The sequence below is a fragment of the Coregonus lavaretus genome (genome assembly GCF_964263955.1).
Source record: "Coregonus lavaretus genome assembly, chromosome: 32".
Classification (NCBI taxonomy): domain Eukaryota; kingdom Metazoa; phylum Chordata; class Actinopteri; order Salmoniformes; family Salmonidae; genus Coregonus; species Coregonus lavaretus.
Window position 1 is genome coordinate 8820746 of NC_140019.1, and position 17083 is coordinate 8837828.

Consider the following 17083-nt stretch of genomic DNA (forward strand, 5'->3'; position numbering starts at 1 on the left):
AGCTAGCCTACTAACGCCACAATAAATTATGTGATGTGACCAATTGGATTGTTGCTTGCTAAAAATAATAGGCTAACTAGTAGCACTATGGCAGTCGCTCTGGATAAGAGCGTCTGCTAAATGACGTAAATGTAATGCAAAGTAAAATGGCATGTTGCTAGTTTGCAAGAAACTTGCAAACGTATGACGTTAGATTTGGTCATCACCCCAAATACGAAGCTTAGCAGCTAATGACGGCTACGAAAACAATTAGCTAGTTAACGTTAGCCAGCAGCAATACGGTCTGTGGTGAGCCAACCAGGCAGTTGGCTAGCTATTCAACGTCACAGTTGGCAAGCTCTGACAAACTAGCCTGTCAGTGTTGGCTAACAAATTGCAGTATCACCACAAGCATATCTAGCTAAGCTAGCTGTTATTCATTTGGTCGACATTAGCTGTCCAAGTAGCTAACGTTAACTTGACAGCCATCTAGTTTGCTAGCAAGCCAACTCTAGTCTAGCTAACTTTAGCGAGCATGAACACGCAGCCCGTGGGAACTGACCGTCCTTATCACTCCACTAACTTAGCTGTTTGCTAGCAATTAGCTAGTTTGCTATGTTGTCATGCTTACACATCTAATTGTCAACATTTCTGAATTTATTTACATAACGGTATAATACATGTTACTTAAAATGATGTTGATTATTGACAGCAAAACAAGACTGTGCTTCGTAGCTAGCTCGATGATGAATTTACCTGCCCACCGTGTCTCCTTAGCAACCGAAAGCAGCACGGAGTAGTAGATGGCCTTGCACCGAATATATAGCCATCGGAAGAAACCATTAAAAAGGGGTGGTTGAAACGTCTAACATGCTTGTATCTTTACTACACAAAATCAATGTATATCACAATCCATCTAGGAATTAACTATATATCTTATCTAAAATTAAAAGTAAATCTTCAACGTGAAAAACGTTATGATTTTTGATTCTTGAAAATCAAAAACTCCCCCATTCTGCTGAAAGTAGAAAAAAAGAGTCGACAGAAACGTATTCTAAAGACAATATGAAGATCAACGCATTGAGTACTGTACAGGCATTTTCAGTGATAATAAGTCAGCAATGTGTTGGTTGGGTTGGTCTTTTGAAACTACCACAGTTTTTATTAGTCCTTTTGGAAATTCGTGTGCCGGGCGAGATCCCAGCTCTCTACAAAAACATGTTTTGAACTCTGGGTAGTGTAGTTTGTCCATTTTTCGTGACATAATAAGTACACGTTTTTGCATGGGAAAGAAAACTCAAATGCTAGTTTTCCATTGTACTAAAAGACAGACACATTATTCGTTATATATATATATATATATATATATATAATTATAATTATAATCCAGAATGCATCGACGTCATTCAGACAGAAGCATGCGCAGTTTATGAAAATCCACATGATTTCTTCAGAGAGTTGTAATGACGGAAAGTACAACTAGAGTTCAATTTAGTAATACAAACTAAGAAAAACGCAGTGGAAAATGGCTTTGGAAATGTTCAGGAAAAAAGAGACTCTTGCAATGCGAAAGAAACTGATTGGGTATGTAACTGTGCATGACTTGAAGAAGCTGAAACTGGCAGCGACAACCGGTAGCAACGCTTGGGCTTGTAGGAAATGTATTCACTGACATATAAAATGGTGTGCATTATGTCTCTCCTAGGCAGTCTTGCAGACTCTTCTATTCAGACGATCCGGTGAAGATAGTCAGAGCCAGAGGACAGTATTTGTATGACGAGAATGGCAAGCGGTACTTGGACTGTATCAGCAACGTTCAGCACGGTAAGAGACACATCTATAGAGCTCGCGAACTTGTAGTCCTACAAATAGGAAATTATATACATCAGGTTCGTTCAGCCATTCCTATGTGCAAAATTAATGGAAAATGAATAGTTTTGGAATAAAGTTAAAGTCCGAAAATATGGTCTGAGGTTAACACCGGATTATGAGATTTTATACGTTTTGTTCTGTGAGATAATACCAGTCAGTTAGCATGACCTTTATACATTTACATTTGACATTTTAGTCATTTAGCAGACGCTCTTATCCAGAGCGACTTACAGGAGCATTTATGAATGATGAAGCCTTTATTTGTTTTTATTAAATACCCAATGGGAAAAACCTGGTCTAAAAAATGTTTGAACGTCTTTTTACTGACCAGAATGTGTTTTTCTAACCACCATATGACCAGCCGGTCATAATTATGACCACTATATTATGTGCTATATTATATAGCCTACGATCTTAACTATGACCAGCATCATAACCTGGTAATGACCACCTGACTACATCTTATTACCTACACTCTTAGAAAAATAGGTTCCAAAAGGTTTCTTCGGCTGTACCCTTTTTGGTTCCAGGGAAAAGCCTTTTTGGTTCCACGTAGAACCCTTTTGGGTTCTATGTCGAACCGTGGAAAGGGTCCTACATAGAACTCAAAAGGGTTCTAGCTGAAACCAAAAGGGTTCTACCTGGAACCAAAAAGGTTATCCTATGGGGACAGCCAAATAACCCTTTTAGGTTCTAGATAGCACTTTTTTTTCTACTGTAAAAAGTATTGCAGAGGATAAAGTTGGATATTGAAAACATTGTTCATTACGTTTGGATTTGTTTCCATAGTCACCAATTAAAGTTAATCTGCAACATATTTTTACATTTAAAATAGATCAAGCAATGGCAAAAACAAATCTATATCACACTTTTTGGACATCTGCATACAGTAATTGTTTCATAATTCACCCACATACATTACATGCATAGAAAGACTGGGAGACAGAGTATATAAAGGCCCATTGTTTTATTTGATTAATGATTAATACGAGTGGTGTATTTGTATTTATTATGGATCCCAAGCTAGCAGCTACTCTTCCTGGGGTCAAGCAAAATTAAGGCACTTATACCAGATATTATAATACATTCATGACAGATTTCACAACATATTAAGTGTGTGCCCTCAGGCCTCTACTCTACTACCACATATCTATAACACAAAATCCATGTGTACATGTGTGTATAGTGCGTATGTTATCGTGTGTTTGTATGCATGTGTCTATGTTTGTGTTGCTTCACAGTCCCCGCTGTTCCATAAGGTGTATTTTCATCTGTTTTTTAAATCTAATTTTACTGCTGGCATGAGTTACTTGATGTGGAATAGAGTTCCAAGTAGTCATGGCTCTATGTAGTACTGTGCATCTCCCATAGTGTGTTCTTGACTTGGGGATTTTATTTTATTTTATTTTTACACGTTTGAGTGAGCGACGGAGAATGAGCAAGAGAGAAATGGGAGAAACTTTACATGACTCACCAAGGGAGGTGTCTGTTGAATCAGGACACAAGGGTTTTGCACCTTGAAAAAAAAGGCGAGTTAAAATAGGATTTTATTTGCTTTACAAACGTATATTATTAGAAGCAGTGCTATTTCAATTGGATTTACTTACACTACACTGTTAGAAAAAAGGGTTCCAAAAGGGTTCTTCGGCTGTCCAAACGGGTTCTTCTGCTGTCCCCATAGGATAACCTTTTTTGGTTCCAGGTAGAACCATTTTTGGTTCCAGGTAGAACCCTTTTCTGTTCTATGTAGAACCCTCTGTGGAAAGGGTTCTACATGGAATCCAAAATAGTTCTACCTGGAACCAAAAAGGGCTCTTCAAAGGGTTTTCCTATAGGGAAAACCGATGAACCCTTTTAGGTTCTAGATACCACCTACTTTTTCTAAATGTGTAAGATCAGGCAATCATGGGCAGCAGAATAGCATGTCTCTTTGGGAATCCAGTCTTAGTGAGACCTGATGCAGAGAAAAAAAAGTATAAAACAGAAGTCAATGACTATGGATTTAAGGAGGGGTGGTTCTGCTCTCTCCTTTCACTGGGATGTGGCAGAATAGGTCAATTGTAACCGAGTGGGTGGCCAGGCACTGCTGTAGAGGCCTTGCATCAGGTCATTGACATATTGACGAATCATGATTAACCATTACCTAAGGTCTTCACTAAGTTAGTCAATGTACTTGCTAGGCTAAGTCTATGTTGCCCCTCAGCAATCTGGCAGTCAGGCAGACAGACAGAGAGAGAGAGAGAGAGAGACAACAAAACATAGGCTATTTACATTTCTTAGTCAGCAGGCTGGATAACTTATGTACTCCTCCCGTTGTTCCCTCCTCCATCTTTCCATCCAAGATAGAAGGTTCCTGCAAAAAAAGAGAATCAAGAATTGAAAAATGCAGTTGAGAGGTGTAACGTTAGAATGAGTGTTGATGGGGAGCAGGGATAGGTAAAATGTACCGTATTGTCAAACACAAAATACAAAAAAATAGAAGGATCTCTGATAAATCAAGAAAATCTTCACATCAATATTGGGGGGTACACGTTTCAAGAATTAAACTAGCTTACTGTCTCACACACAATCAATGTTTCCTATACAGTTGAAGTCGTAAGTTTACATACACCTTGGCCAAATACATTTAAACTCAGTTTTTCACAATTCCTGACATTTAATCCTAGTAAAAATTCCCTGTCTTAGGTCAGTTAGGATCACTACTTTATTTTAAGAATGTGAAATGTCAGAATAATAGTAGAGAGAATGATTTAGTTCAGCTTTTATTTCTTTAATCACATTCCCAGTGGGTCAGAAGTTTACATACACTCAATTAGTATTTGTTAGCGTTGCCTTTAAATTGTTTAACTTGGGTCAAATGTTTCGCGTAGCCTTCCACAAGCTTCCCACAATAAGTTGGGTGAATTTTGCCCATTCCTCCTGACAGAGCTGGTGTAACTGAGTCAGGTTTGTAGGCCTCCTTGCCCGCACATGCTTTTTCAGATCTGCCCACAAATGTTCTATAGGATTGAGGTCAGGGCTTTGTGATGGCCACTCCAATACCTTGACTTTGTTGTCCTTAAGCCATTTTGCCACAACTTTTGAAGTATGCTTGGGGTCATTGTCCATTTGGAAGACCCATTTGCGACCAAGCTTTAACTTCCTGACTGATGTCTTGAGATGTTGCTTCCTCATGATGCCATCTATTTTGTGAAGTGCACCAGTCCCTCCTGCAGCAAAGCACCCCCACAGCATGATGCTGCCACCCCTGTGCTTCACGGTTGGCATGGTGTTCTTCGGCATGCAAGCAACCCCCTTTTTCCTCCAAACATAACGATGGTCATTATGGCCAAACAGTTCTATTTTTGTTTCATCAGACCAGAGGACATTTCTCCAAAAAGTACGATCTTTGTCCCCATGTGCAGTTGCAAACCGTAGTCTGGCTTTTTTATGGCGGTTTTGGAGCAGTGGCTTCTTCCTTGCTGAGCGGCCTTTCAGGTTATGTCGATATAGGACTCGTTTTACTGTGGCTATAGATACTTTTGTACCTGTTTCCTCCAGCATCTTCACAAGGTCCTTTGCTGTTGTTCTGGGATTGATTTGCACTTTTCGCACCAAAGTACGTTCATCTCTAGGAGACAGAACGCGTCTCCTTCCTGAGCAGTATGACGGCTGCGTGGTCCCATGGTGTTTATACTTGCGTACTATTGTTTGTACAGATGAACGTGGTACCTTCAGGCGTTTGGAAATTGCTCCCAAGGATGAACCAGACTTGTGGAGGTCTACAAATTTTTTTCCGAGGTCTTTGCTGATTTCTTTTGATTTTCCCATGATGTCAAGCAAAGAGGCACTGAGTTTGAAGGTAGGCCTTGAAATACATCCACAGGCACACCTCCAATTGACTCATGATGTCAATTAGCCTATCAGAAGCTTCTAAAGCCATGACATCATTTTCTGGAATTTTCCAAGCTGTATAAAGGCACAGTCAACTTAGTGTATGTAAACATCTGACCCACTGGAATTGTGATACAGTGAATTATAAAGTGAAATAATCTGTCTGTAAACAATTGTTGGAAAAATTACTTGTAATGTAAAACTATAGTTTGTTAACAAGACATTTGTGGAGTGGTTGAAAAACGAGTTTTAATGACTCCAACCTAAGTGTATGTAAACTTCAAATCAAATACAATTAAATGTTATTTGCCACATGCGCCGAATACAACAGCTGTAGACATTACAGTGAAATGCTTACTTACAAGCCCATAACCAACAATGCAGTTTTTAAAAATATGAAATTTAAATTTACAGTGGGGAGAACAAGTATTTGATACACTGCCGATTTTGCAGGTTTTCCTACTTACAAAGCATGTAGAGGTCTGTCATTTTTATCATAGGTACACTTCAACTGTGAGAGACGGAATCTAAAACAAAAATCCAGAAATCACATTGTATGATTTTTAAGTAATTCATTTGCATTTTATTGCATGACATAAGTATTTTATCACCTACCAACCAGTAAGAATTCCGGCTCTCACAGACCTGTTAGTTTTTCTTTAAGAAGCCCTCCTGTTCTCCACTCATTACCTGTATTAACTGCACCTGTTTGAACTCGTTACCTGTATAAAAGACACCTGTCCACACACTCAATCAAACAGACTCCAACCTCTCCACAATGGCCAAGACCAGAGAGCTGTGTAAGGACATCAGGAATAAAATTGTAGACCTGCACAAGGCTGGGATGGGCTACAGGACAATAGGCAAGCAGCTTGGTGAGAAGGCAACAACTGTTGGCGCAATTATTAGAAAATGGAAGAAGTTCAAGATGACGGTCAATCACCCTCGGTCTGGGGCTCCATGCAAGATCTCACCTCGTGGGGCATCAATGATCATGAGGAAGGTGAGGGATCAGCCCAGAACTACACGGCAGGACATGGTCAATGACCTGAAGAGAGCTGGGACCACAGTCTCAAAGAAAATCATTAGTAACACACTACGCCGTCATGGATTAAAATCCTGCAGCGCACGCAAGGTCCCCCTGCTCAAGCCAGCACATGTCCAGGCCCGTCTGAAGTTTGCCAATGACCATCTGGATGATCCAGAGGAGGAATGGGAGAAGGTCATGTGGTCTGATGAGACAAAAATATAGCTTTTTGGTCTAAACTCCACTCGCTGTGTTTGGAGGAAGAAGAAGGATGAGTACAACCCCAAGAACACCATCCCAACCGTGAAGCGTGGAGGTGGAAACATCATTCTTTGGGGATGCTTTTCTGCAAAGGGGACAGGACGACTGCACCGTATTGAGGGGAGGATGGATGGATGGGGCCATGTATCGCGAGATCTTGGCCAACAACCTCCTTCCCTCAGTAAGAGCATTGAAGATGGGTCGTGGCTGGGTCTTCCAGCATGACAACGACCCTAAACACACAGCCAGGGCAACTAAGGAGTGGCTCCGTAAGAAGCATCTCAAGGTCCTGGAGTGGCCTAGCCAGTCTCCAGACCTGAACCCAATAGAAAATCTTTGGAGGGAGCTGAAAGTCCGTATTGCCCAGAGACAGCCCCGAAACCTGAAGGATCTGGAGAAGGTCTGTATGGAGGAGTGGGCCAAAATCCCTGCTGCAGGGTGTGCAAACCTGGTCAAGACCTACAGGAAACTTATGATCTCTGTAATTGCAAACAAAGGTTTCTGTACCAAATATTAAGTTCTGCTTTTCTGATGTATCAAATACTTATATCATGCAATAAAATGCAAATTAATTACTTAAAAATCATACAATGTGATTTTCTGGATTTTTGTTTTAGATTCCGTCTCTCACAGTTGAAGTGTACCTATGATAAAAAATGACAGACCTTTACATGCTTTGTAAGTAGGAAAACCTGCAAAATCGGCAGTGTATCAAATACTTGTTCTCCCCACTATACGTAATTTAGCAGACGCTCTTATCCAGAGCGACTTACAAATAATTAAAGAGCAGCAGTAAAATAAAATAACAGTAGGGAGGCTATATACAGGGGGTACCGGTACAGAGTCAATGTGCAGGGGCACCGGTTAGTCGAGGTAATTGAGGTAATATGTACATGTGGGTAGAGTTATAAAGTGACTACGCATAAATAATAAACAGACTAGCAGCAGCGTAAAAGAGAGGGGTGGGGTGGGGGGGCAATGGAAATAGTCTGGGTAGCCATGATTAGCTGTTCAGGAGTCTTATGGCTTGGGGGTAGAAGCTGTTAAGAAGTATTTTGGACCTAGACTTGGCGCTCCTGTACAGCTTGCCGTGCGGTAGCAGAGAGAACAGTCTATGACTAGGGTGGCTGGAGTCTTTGATAATTTTTAGGACCTTCCTCTGACACCGCCTGGTATAGAGGTCCTGGAAGGCAGGAAGCTTGGCCCCAGTGATGTACTGGGCCGTATGCACTACCCTCTGTATTGCCTTGCGATCGGAGGCCGAGCAGGTGCCATACCAGGCGGTGATGCAACAAGTCAGGATGCTCTCGATGGTGCAGCTGTAGAACTTTTTGAGGATCTGAGGACCCATGCCAAATCTTTTCATTCTCCTGAGGGGGAATAGGCTTTGTCGTGCCCTCTTCACGACTGTCTTGGTGTGTTTGGACCATGATAGTTTGTTGGTGATGTGGACACCAAGGAACTTGAAGCTCTCAACCTGTTCCACTACAGCCCTGTCGATGAGAATGGGGACGTGCTCAGTCCTCTTTTTTTCCTGTAGTCCACAATCATCTCCTTTGTCTTGAGCAAGTTGAGGGAGAGGTTGTTATCCTGGCACCACACGGCCAGGTCTCTGACCTCCTCCCTATAGGCTGTCTCATCATTGTTGGTGATCAGGCCTACCACTGTTGTGTCGTCAGCAAACGTATTGATGGTGTTGGAGTCGTGCCTGGCCATGCAGTCATGGGTGAACAGGGAGTACAGGAGGGGACTGAGCATGCACCCCTGAGGGGCCCCCGTGTTCAGCGTGGCAGATGTGTTGTTACCTACCCTTACCACCTGGGGGCGGCCCGTCAGGAAGTCCAGGATCCAGTTGCAGAGGGATGTGTTTAGTCCCAGGGTCCTTAGCTTAGTGATGAGCTTTGAGGGCCCTATGGTGTTGAACGCTGAGCTGTAGTCAATGAATAGCATTCTCACGTAGGTGTTCCTCTTGTCCAGGTGGGAAAGGGCAGTGTGGAGTGCAATAGAGATTGCATAATCTGTGGATCTGTTGGGGCGGTATGCAAATTGAAGTGGGTCTAGAGTTTCTGGGATAATGGTGTTGATGTGAGCCATGACCAGCCTTTCAAAGCACTTCATGGCTACAGACGTCAGTGCTATGGGTCGGTAGTCATTTAGGCATTTAGTGTTCTTGGGCACAGGGACTATGGTGGTCTGCTTGAAACATGTTGGTATTACAGACTGTCAGGGACATGTTGAAAATGTCAGTGAAGACACTTGCCAGTTGGTCAGCGCATGCTTGGAGTACACGTCCTGGTAATCTGTCTTCTTGGTGAGAAGGTGACAACAGTTGGTGCAATTATTCGCAAATGGAAGAAACACAAAATAACTCTCAATCTCCCTCGGCCTGGGGCTCCATGCAAGATCTCACCTCGTGGAGTTGCAATGATCATGAGAACGGTGAGGAATCAGCGCAGAACTACACGGGAGGATCTTGTCAATGATCTCAAGGCAGCTGGGACCATAGTCACCAAGGAAACAATTGGTAACACACTACGCCGTGAAGGACTGAAATCCTGCAGCGCCCGCAAGGTCCCCCTGCTCAAGAAAGCACATATACAGGGCCGTCTGAAGTTTGCCAATGAACATCTGAATGATTCAGAGGAGAACTGGGTGTAAGTGTTGTGGTCAGATGAGACCAAAATCGAGCTCTTTGGCATCAACTCAACTCGCCGTGTTTGGAGGAGGAGGAATGCTGCCTATGACCCCAAGAACACCATCCCCACCGTCAAACATGGAGGTGGAAACATTATGCTTTGGGGGTGTTTTTCTGCTAAGGGGACAGGACAACTTCACTGCATCAAAGGGACGATGGACAGGGCCATGTACCGTCAAATCTTGGGTGAGAACCTCCTTCCCTCAGCCAGGGCATTGAAAATGGGTCGTGGATGGGTATTCCAGCATGGCAATGACCCAAAACACACGGCCAAGGCAACAAAGTAGGGGTGTAACGATCCATCTACTACATCGATGTATCGATTTATATTCCTATGATCCAACTACATCGATCTGTGCTCGGCGAGTTGGCCTTTTGGACAACATATATCGATCTAAAATCGTTTTAAAATGTAATAAATCGATTGTATCGATACTAGGAAATAACCCATTGGATTTAAGCACGTCAGACTTTATATGGATGTTTTTTCTTAGCACTTTTAATGATAAAGGCTTTAAACATTACTCGATTCAGTCTGCCTATCCGTGACGTCATCGCGCCAGCAGCAGCGCAAAGGCGCCAAGACAACAAAACATAGCATGGCGGACGACAGAGGAGAAGCCGACGAGCGAGAAATTATCAAGCCACCATTGCGGTCCTTACAAGAAACAGGAATCTAGGAAACTTCACCTGCACTGTCCAGTATCCAGGTATTTATTTCAGTCACACTGGTTGAATTTTTGGCTAAAGGGTTACTGAATCGATTTCAAGTCACTGAATCGTTTCGGATCGTATCGTTCTAAATTAACCAATATCGTCCTTGAATCGTATCGACAACCACGAATCGTGATACAAATCGAATCGTTGTTAAAACGAATCGTTACACCCCTACAACAAAGGAGTGGCTCAAGAAGAAGAACATTAAGGTCCTGGAGTGGCCTAGCCAGTCTGCAGACCTTAATCCCATAGAAAATCTGTGGAGGGAGCTGAAGGTTCGAGTTGCCAAACGTCAGGCTCGAAACCTTAATGACTTGGAGATGATCTGCAAAGAGGAGTGGGACAAAAACCCTGCTGAGATGTGCGCAAACCTGGTGGCCAACTACAAGAAACGTCGGACCTCTGTGATTGCCAACAAGGGTTTTGCCACCAAGTACTAAGTCATGTTTTGCAGAGGGGTCAAATACTTATTTCCCTCATTAAAATGCAAATCAATTTATAACATTTTTGACATGCGTTTTTCTGGATTTTTGTTGTTGTCATTCTGTCTCTCACTGTTCAAATAAACCTACCATTAAAATTATAGACTGATCATGTCTTTGTCAGTGGGCAAACGTACAAAATCAGCAGGGGATCAAATACTTTTTTCCCTCACTGTATGGTCAGATTTGCCAAATGGAGGGCGAGGGAGAGCTTTGTACGCGTCTCTGTGTGTGGAGTAAAGGTGGTCCAGAGTTTTTTTTTCCCTCTGTTTGCACATCCGACTTCAACTGTATGTATTCATGTACCATCTCTCTCTCTCTCGCTCTCACACACACACACACACACACACACACACACACACAGCTAGCATGACAAAATGTTGACATGATGACAATCTTTTCTATAAGTTATTGTGATCATAATCATCATCTCTCTCACACAGAACACACACACATAGCTAGCATGACAACTTTGACATGACAATGTTTTCTAAAGTTATTGTGATCATCTCTCTCTCACACACACGCAGAGAATATACACATTTGCTATCATTAACTAAACAGATATTAAAATGTTAAAATGTTAGCTAGCTAGCTACAACCAACACCTACAACAGGTAAAAATGGAGGATTAGCCAGAGAGCTAACGTTAGCTAGTTAAAATTAGCCAGCTAAATTAGTTAGTTAGCTAGCTAGCAAATATTTCCTTGATGTTCTTCTCCCCAACAAACTGCCCCATTACCTACAAAAGTTAAACAAGAATGCAGGAGAACAGGGACTACCACTTAGAAGTTAAATATTTTAGAAGTTTTTTGTGTACATTTTCAGAAACTGTTGTTGACCGATGCGCTCAAGCAAGCAGGCTGCCTGCACGCAGAGATCTATTACTGCGCGCGAGGCACAGATTCCAATCCAACTTTTAGCTGGAACTGATATGCCTACCTCCTTATTTAGCTACTGAAATTAAAATAAAATTACTGCTGCATTATGTTAATTGCTTAAAAGCTTTAAGGGACAATATAATAGTCATATTTTCAGGATCAAATTCAGGTGCAATAATTATTATTTTTTGTGGAAATAATTGTGATTAAAAATAGGGTTTTGTAAATCCTGGTGGATTGTAGTATGATATTGAAATAAAAGACAGGCCTATGTGTTATTTCTTAAATTCTGAAAACAAAATTAGTTAGTCATAATAGAACTTCAAAACAGAATTCACAGCAAGCTACCAGATATCATTGATTAAACAACCATTATTTCACTGTACTGCAGTTTTACTGTGTTTTAACGGCAGTGCATTTTTGTAAGGGTATCCTGCATTATTGTGCATGTTTATTGCCAAGAACAAATGTTATGGACGTGAATATACACTTTTCAATTGGGTGGACTGTAACTACGAAAAACACTGCCATAGCCTGTAGTAAAACCAAAAGCATTTATAGATTTGGAGATTCTCTAAATTAAGGACCATCTCTGATAGCTATAGGACCGCAGAGACAGTCACACATTTTTGCTTTTAATGACCTATCAAATTCCATGACTTGGGGGTGAAATTGATCACATTTATTTGTTTTTTGTAAAATTGGCATTTCAACACCTGCAGAAAAACAACCTTAAATGGCCCTACTCCTGAAAAAGTTAATCGGGCCGGATAAGCTGAAGTGGACTCGGCCTGGGTACCAATAGCCGGAGCCCAGAGTAATCTTGTTCTGCCGGACTCGGGAAGAGCTCAGCTCGCATGAAGCCCCCCGAGTCCGAGTCTGAATCATGCAAACCCTGCTGAAAAAGAACATTACTCCAATTTTAATAATTGTAATGCTTCTAATGTCTTATATGCAATGGGTGCATGGCCCACAAACACTATGCCCATGTTTATATAGATTGATGTCTATTCATTGAGTAGCATTTAGATAACTGGTCAGTAGTTCAATCAGATTTCAATAACAATCTACCAAAATAAGACGTCTTTTTTTCATGACGTCTAAAATACATCTTAATCTGTTTGTGATCTGGTTGTAAAACGTCCTGACCAGATTTCAACCAGTAAAAGACATCTTTATCACGTCGTATGCCCACTGGGTAAATGCTTCAAAATTCACCAAAAGTGACCTGATGAAGATGATCTAATTGAACTCCGTGGCGGAGTTAGTGCCTACAAAAAGACGCCATTACTATTTCTCTCTATTGGTGACATTCTTTTAATGCATCTGATTTGATAAATATTCTGTTGTATTTGGTGAATAATATTTTGTGAGAGCAAAGGACACAGTCCAAAGCCCTTTGAACTTTACAGTAGTACCACAACATAATCAACGTGACAGTACCTCCTAGTGGTAATTGTATGTAACGAAATGTTGAGAATGTTGGATTGTTCTTGCACCTATGCACCTACAGTGGGTCACTGTCATCCCAGCATCACACAAGCAGCCACGACGCAGATGGAGCTTCTGAATGCCAATTCGCGCTTCCTTCACGACAGTATAGTTCAGTATGCCGACCGCCTCGCTGCCACTCTGCCCGACAAGCTGTGTGTCTTCTATTTTGTCAACTCAGGGTAAGACACCATGCCCTACAACCTAAGACTTCCTCCTGAAACACAGCCCCAATGACATCTGCGTAAGATATAGGAAGAATAATGTAATATATATGTCTCCAACAGTTCAGAGGCCAATGATCTAGCACTACGCTTGGCCCGCCAGTACACCCAACATGAAGACGTCATTGTGCTTGACCAGTAAGGTTTCTCACATATCACACAAAAACAACTACTGTTCTGCTTCCTTTTCATTTGCATGTCTCAGTAGATTTATTCTCTAAATGTACGCCTTCCTCTTTCCCCCTCCTCCATACTAGTGCATATCATGGGCACCTGACTTCGCTCATCGATATCAGTCCATACAAGTTCCAGAAGCTGACAGGACAGAAAGAGTGGGTTCACGTGGTATGTAAGAGGAGACATATTTCATGCCTTTTTGCCGTGTGCTACAAAAAGCTAATATTGTTATTTTCCCGTTTAATCCTTACAGGCACCCATACCAGACACCTATAGAGGTATATTCAGAGAGGACCATCCCAACCCAGCCCAGGCATATTCAGATACTGTGAAGGACGTGATAGACAAGGTGCACCAAAAAGGTCGCAAGGTACGGTAAATACAATGGGTTTTGCATGGAAAAGAACAGTTAGAAAATAGTCTCAATTTGGACAACCAGCAGGGTGTAATGCTGATAGTGTAGTAACAGTGTAATAACAACGTTTATAAGTATTGTACTAATTCTATGGATCTAATAACTCAAAACTGACTTGCAACCTAAAGGTTTCTGCATTTTTTGCTGAGTCGTTGCCCAGTGTTGGAGGCCAAATCCTCTTGCCCAAAGGATACTCAACCAAAGTAGCAGAGTAGGTACTTCTTCTGAGCATACAATATTAGTGCACTATTATACTGTACCATTCTCTCATCGGTGAAGAAAAGGGCTTTAGAGCCAAATCCACATTTGAGTTAGGATTGAGGCCATTGTGATAGTAAAGGCTATTGCTTTAATCTTTGACGTGACAGTGAGTGATGGTATCTTTCTGTCTCCACAGATATGTGCGCTCTGCAGGGGGAGTGTTTGTGGCAGACGAGATACAAACAGGTTTTGGGCGTGTAGGGAGCCATTTCTGGGCCTTCCAGCTGCAGGGTGATGATTTCAGCCCTGACATAGTGACAATGGGCAAGCCGATGGGCAACGGACATCCCCTGGCATGTGTAGCAACCACAGCGGAGATCGCTGGGGCCTTCACAGCCAACGGAGTGGAGTACTTCAATACCGTGAGAAACTGGTGGCTGTTATAACCTATATTCTGCCTTACTAAGTAATGTTAACCATGCACAAAATGTAATGCTGTACATGTGTAACTCAAATTAGAAGTCTCATCCCTAATCATGGTTTGTGGTTCTCCTGTGACTGTGTGCAGTTTGGCGGTAACCCAGTGTCGTGTGCCATCGGCCTGGCTGTCCTGGACGTGATTGAGAAGGAGGACCTGAGGGGGAACTCCTCACGAGTAGGAGGGCACCTATTGGACCTGCTGAAACAGCTACAGACCAAACATCCAATCATTGGAGACGTCCGGTAGGGGGCCTATGACATGGATTATGTGAAGGGAATGTCTCTATAATAACTACCTGCATATGACTATAACTACCCTGCTGCCAACCTCATAGTCTAGTCTACAGCATGATGCATCCTGGCTGAATACGGTATACAATAACTGGTTTTGTGTTTACTCTTGGCAGTGGAGTGGGACTGTTTGTGGGCTTGGAGATGGTCACCGACAAAGAACAGAGGACCCCAGCTACAGACGCAGCAGCGCAAGTTGTCAGAAGGTGAGAGGTCAGACTGTGGGCATTCACTGCTACAAGGCCTTATGAAGCAACAACTATACAATCATATCAAAGTGTGTCAGTGTTTGCTGCAGTCACAATTCAGTGAAGAGTTAACACTATTCTTATTTTGGTATAAATCTTTGCATTACTTTTAAAAGAGAACCTGTAAGCAGAAATATCCTTTGGTCTCGTCTCCCATTCCAGATTGAAAGAGGAGTGTATCTGTGTCAGTACAGACGGCCCCTGGGAGAACGTTGTCAAGTTTAAACCTCCCATGTGCTTCAGTATGGAGGATGCAGACTTGGTGGCAGACAGGATACACCACATTCTCACAGGTGACTGGAACACTTAGCCTTGACTTATTACAATACATTTACACAGTTGTGTAGTATACGTTTATTATACTTGAGACAGAATACCCAGTCTCAACAAAACTTTTAAACCCAACTCGACTTAGCCTCCACAACTGCAGTGTTTGCTGAACCTAAGGTTCAGGGAGCTTACACCAACCTGATGATTTATATCTGCTGACACAGAAGTGTTGGGGGGACTATTTTTGAACCAGGTCAATGGCACAAAGTCTTGATGGAGCCATACCACACACCACCGAAGCAGGTGTGCGGGGACCTTTTGACAATTCTACTTTTCCTTTTCAGACATGGAGAGCAGTCATCAAAAACTGGACAATGGAGATTTCTAAGGTTTGTACAAACCTGTAGAAAGATTTAATTGCATCAGACAGTAAGAATTGGTCACAATCAGAAGAGTCAGAGGTAGTGTTGTTGTTAGTGTGACGTACTCTTCCAGTAGATTTCACTAACCGTTTCCAAAGTGCATTTCTCAGACATTGGATTTGATAGGGCAGAGCACCGGGGCCCGTATCCACAAAGCATCTCAGAGTAGAAGTGCTTATCTAGGATCTGTCCATAGAAATTGTATTTATTATGATCTAAAAGGCAAAACTGATCCTATATCAGCATTCCTACTTTGAGGCGCTTTGTGGATACGGTCCCAGAACTTGGGTCTTTTGCTTTTCAGACAAACTGGAGTCATCATGGAGGAAGACAAGGGAAGGAATGCAGACGTATTCAACACAGCCAATCTCACAGATCCATACCACAATGAAGGATAAAAAGCCAAATCGTTAAGACATTAAGATTACACTACTAGATCTACCAACACGAGAATGGTTTGTGATAGTTCATGAAGTGGAATTAGTGACTGCTTTTGATCCTGCATGAGGGACAGAAGAGAGGCAGTGACATATGCAACAGAAAGGCAATACATTTGTACTATAAAACACTAAAGTTGTGATCCTCCTCACATTTATACTTCCCTGTGGAAATAGATACAATCACATAGCAACTACCGGATCAAGAAGTGCTCACAACAAAGGTCTACTGATGTATGTTAGGCTGCGTTAATACAGGCAGTTAAATTCTGATATTTTCCCCCCACTAAATTGGTGTTTTGACCAATCAGCTCAGCGAAACGGTCTGTGATTGGTCAAAAGACCAATCAGTGGAAAAAAATATCAGAATTGGGCTGCCTGTGTAAACAGCCTACTTGACGTGAAATGGACACCGGCCCAGGCAGACTGATGAGGTCACTTCCAGCTGATCTTGATAACCGCAACATTGCATGGCAACAGTGACTTTGTACACAAGTACATATGACTGTATTGATGACAGACAAAAATAATGTATGGGAGTGGGCGTGCACTTACCAGAGGACTACAGTTATTACCTTGACTTATCCACCTATAAAAACATACCAAATACTGTAGTTCAACTTCAGATCCATAGTGGGGT

General features: G+C 42.1%; 1 protein-coding gene across 1 annotated transcript; it reads left to right on the forward strand.

Moving 5' to 3' along the window:
• Positions 1-1383: 1383 nt before the first annotated feature.
• Positions 1384-17057, forward strand: phykpl (5-phosphohydroxy-L-lysine phospho-lyase). Its single transcript, XM_084150421.1, has 13 exons — positions 1384-1563; positions 1685-1803; positions 13301-13460; positions 13566-13640; positions 13760-13847; positions 13933-14049; positions 14223-14305; positions 14492-14717; positions 14864-15018; positions 15183-15272; positions 15477-15607; positions 15929-15973; positions 16311-17057. The coding sequence occupies exons 1-12, from the start codon at positions 1505-1507 to the stop codon at positions 15970-15972; spliced, it is 1347 nt and encodes a 448-aa protein (XP_084006547.1). The 5' UTR covers positions 1384-1504; the 3' UTR covers position 15973; positions 16311-17057.
• The last annotated feature ends 26 nt before the right edge of the window (positions 17058-17083 follow it).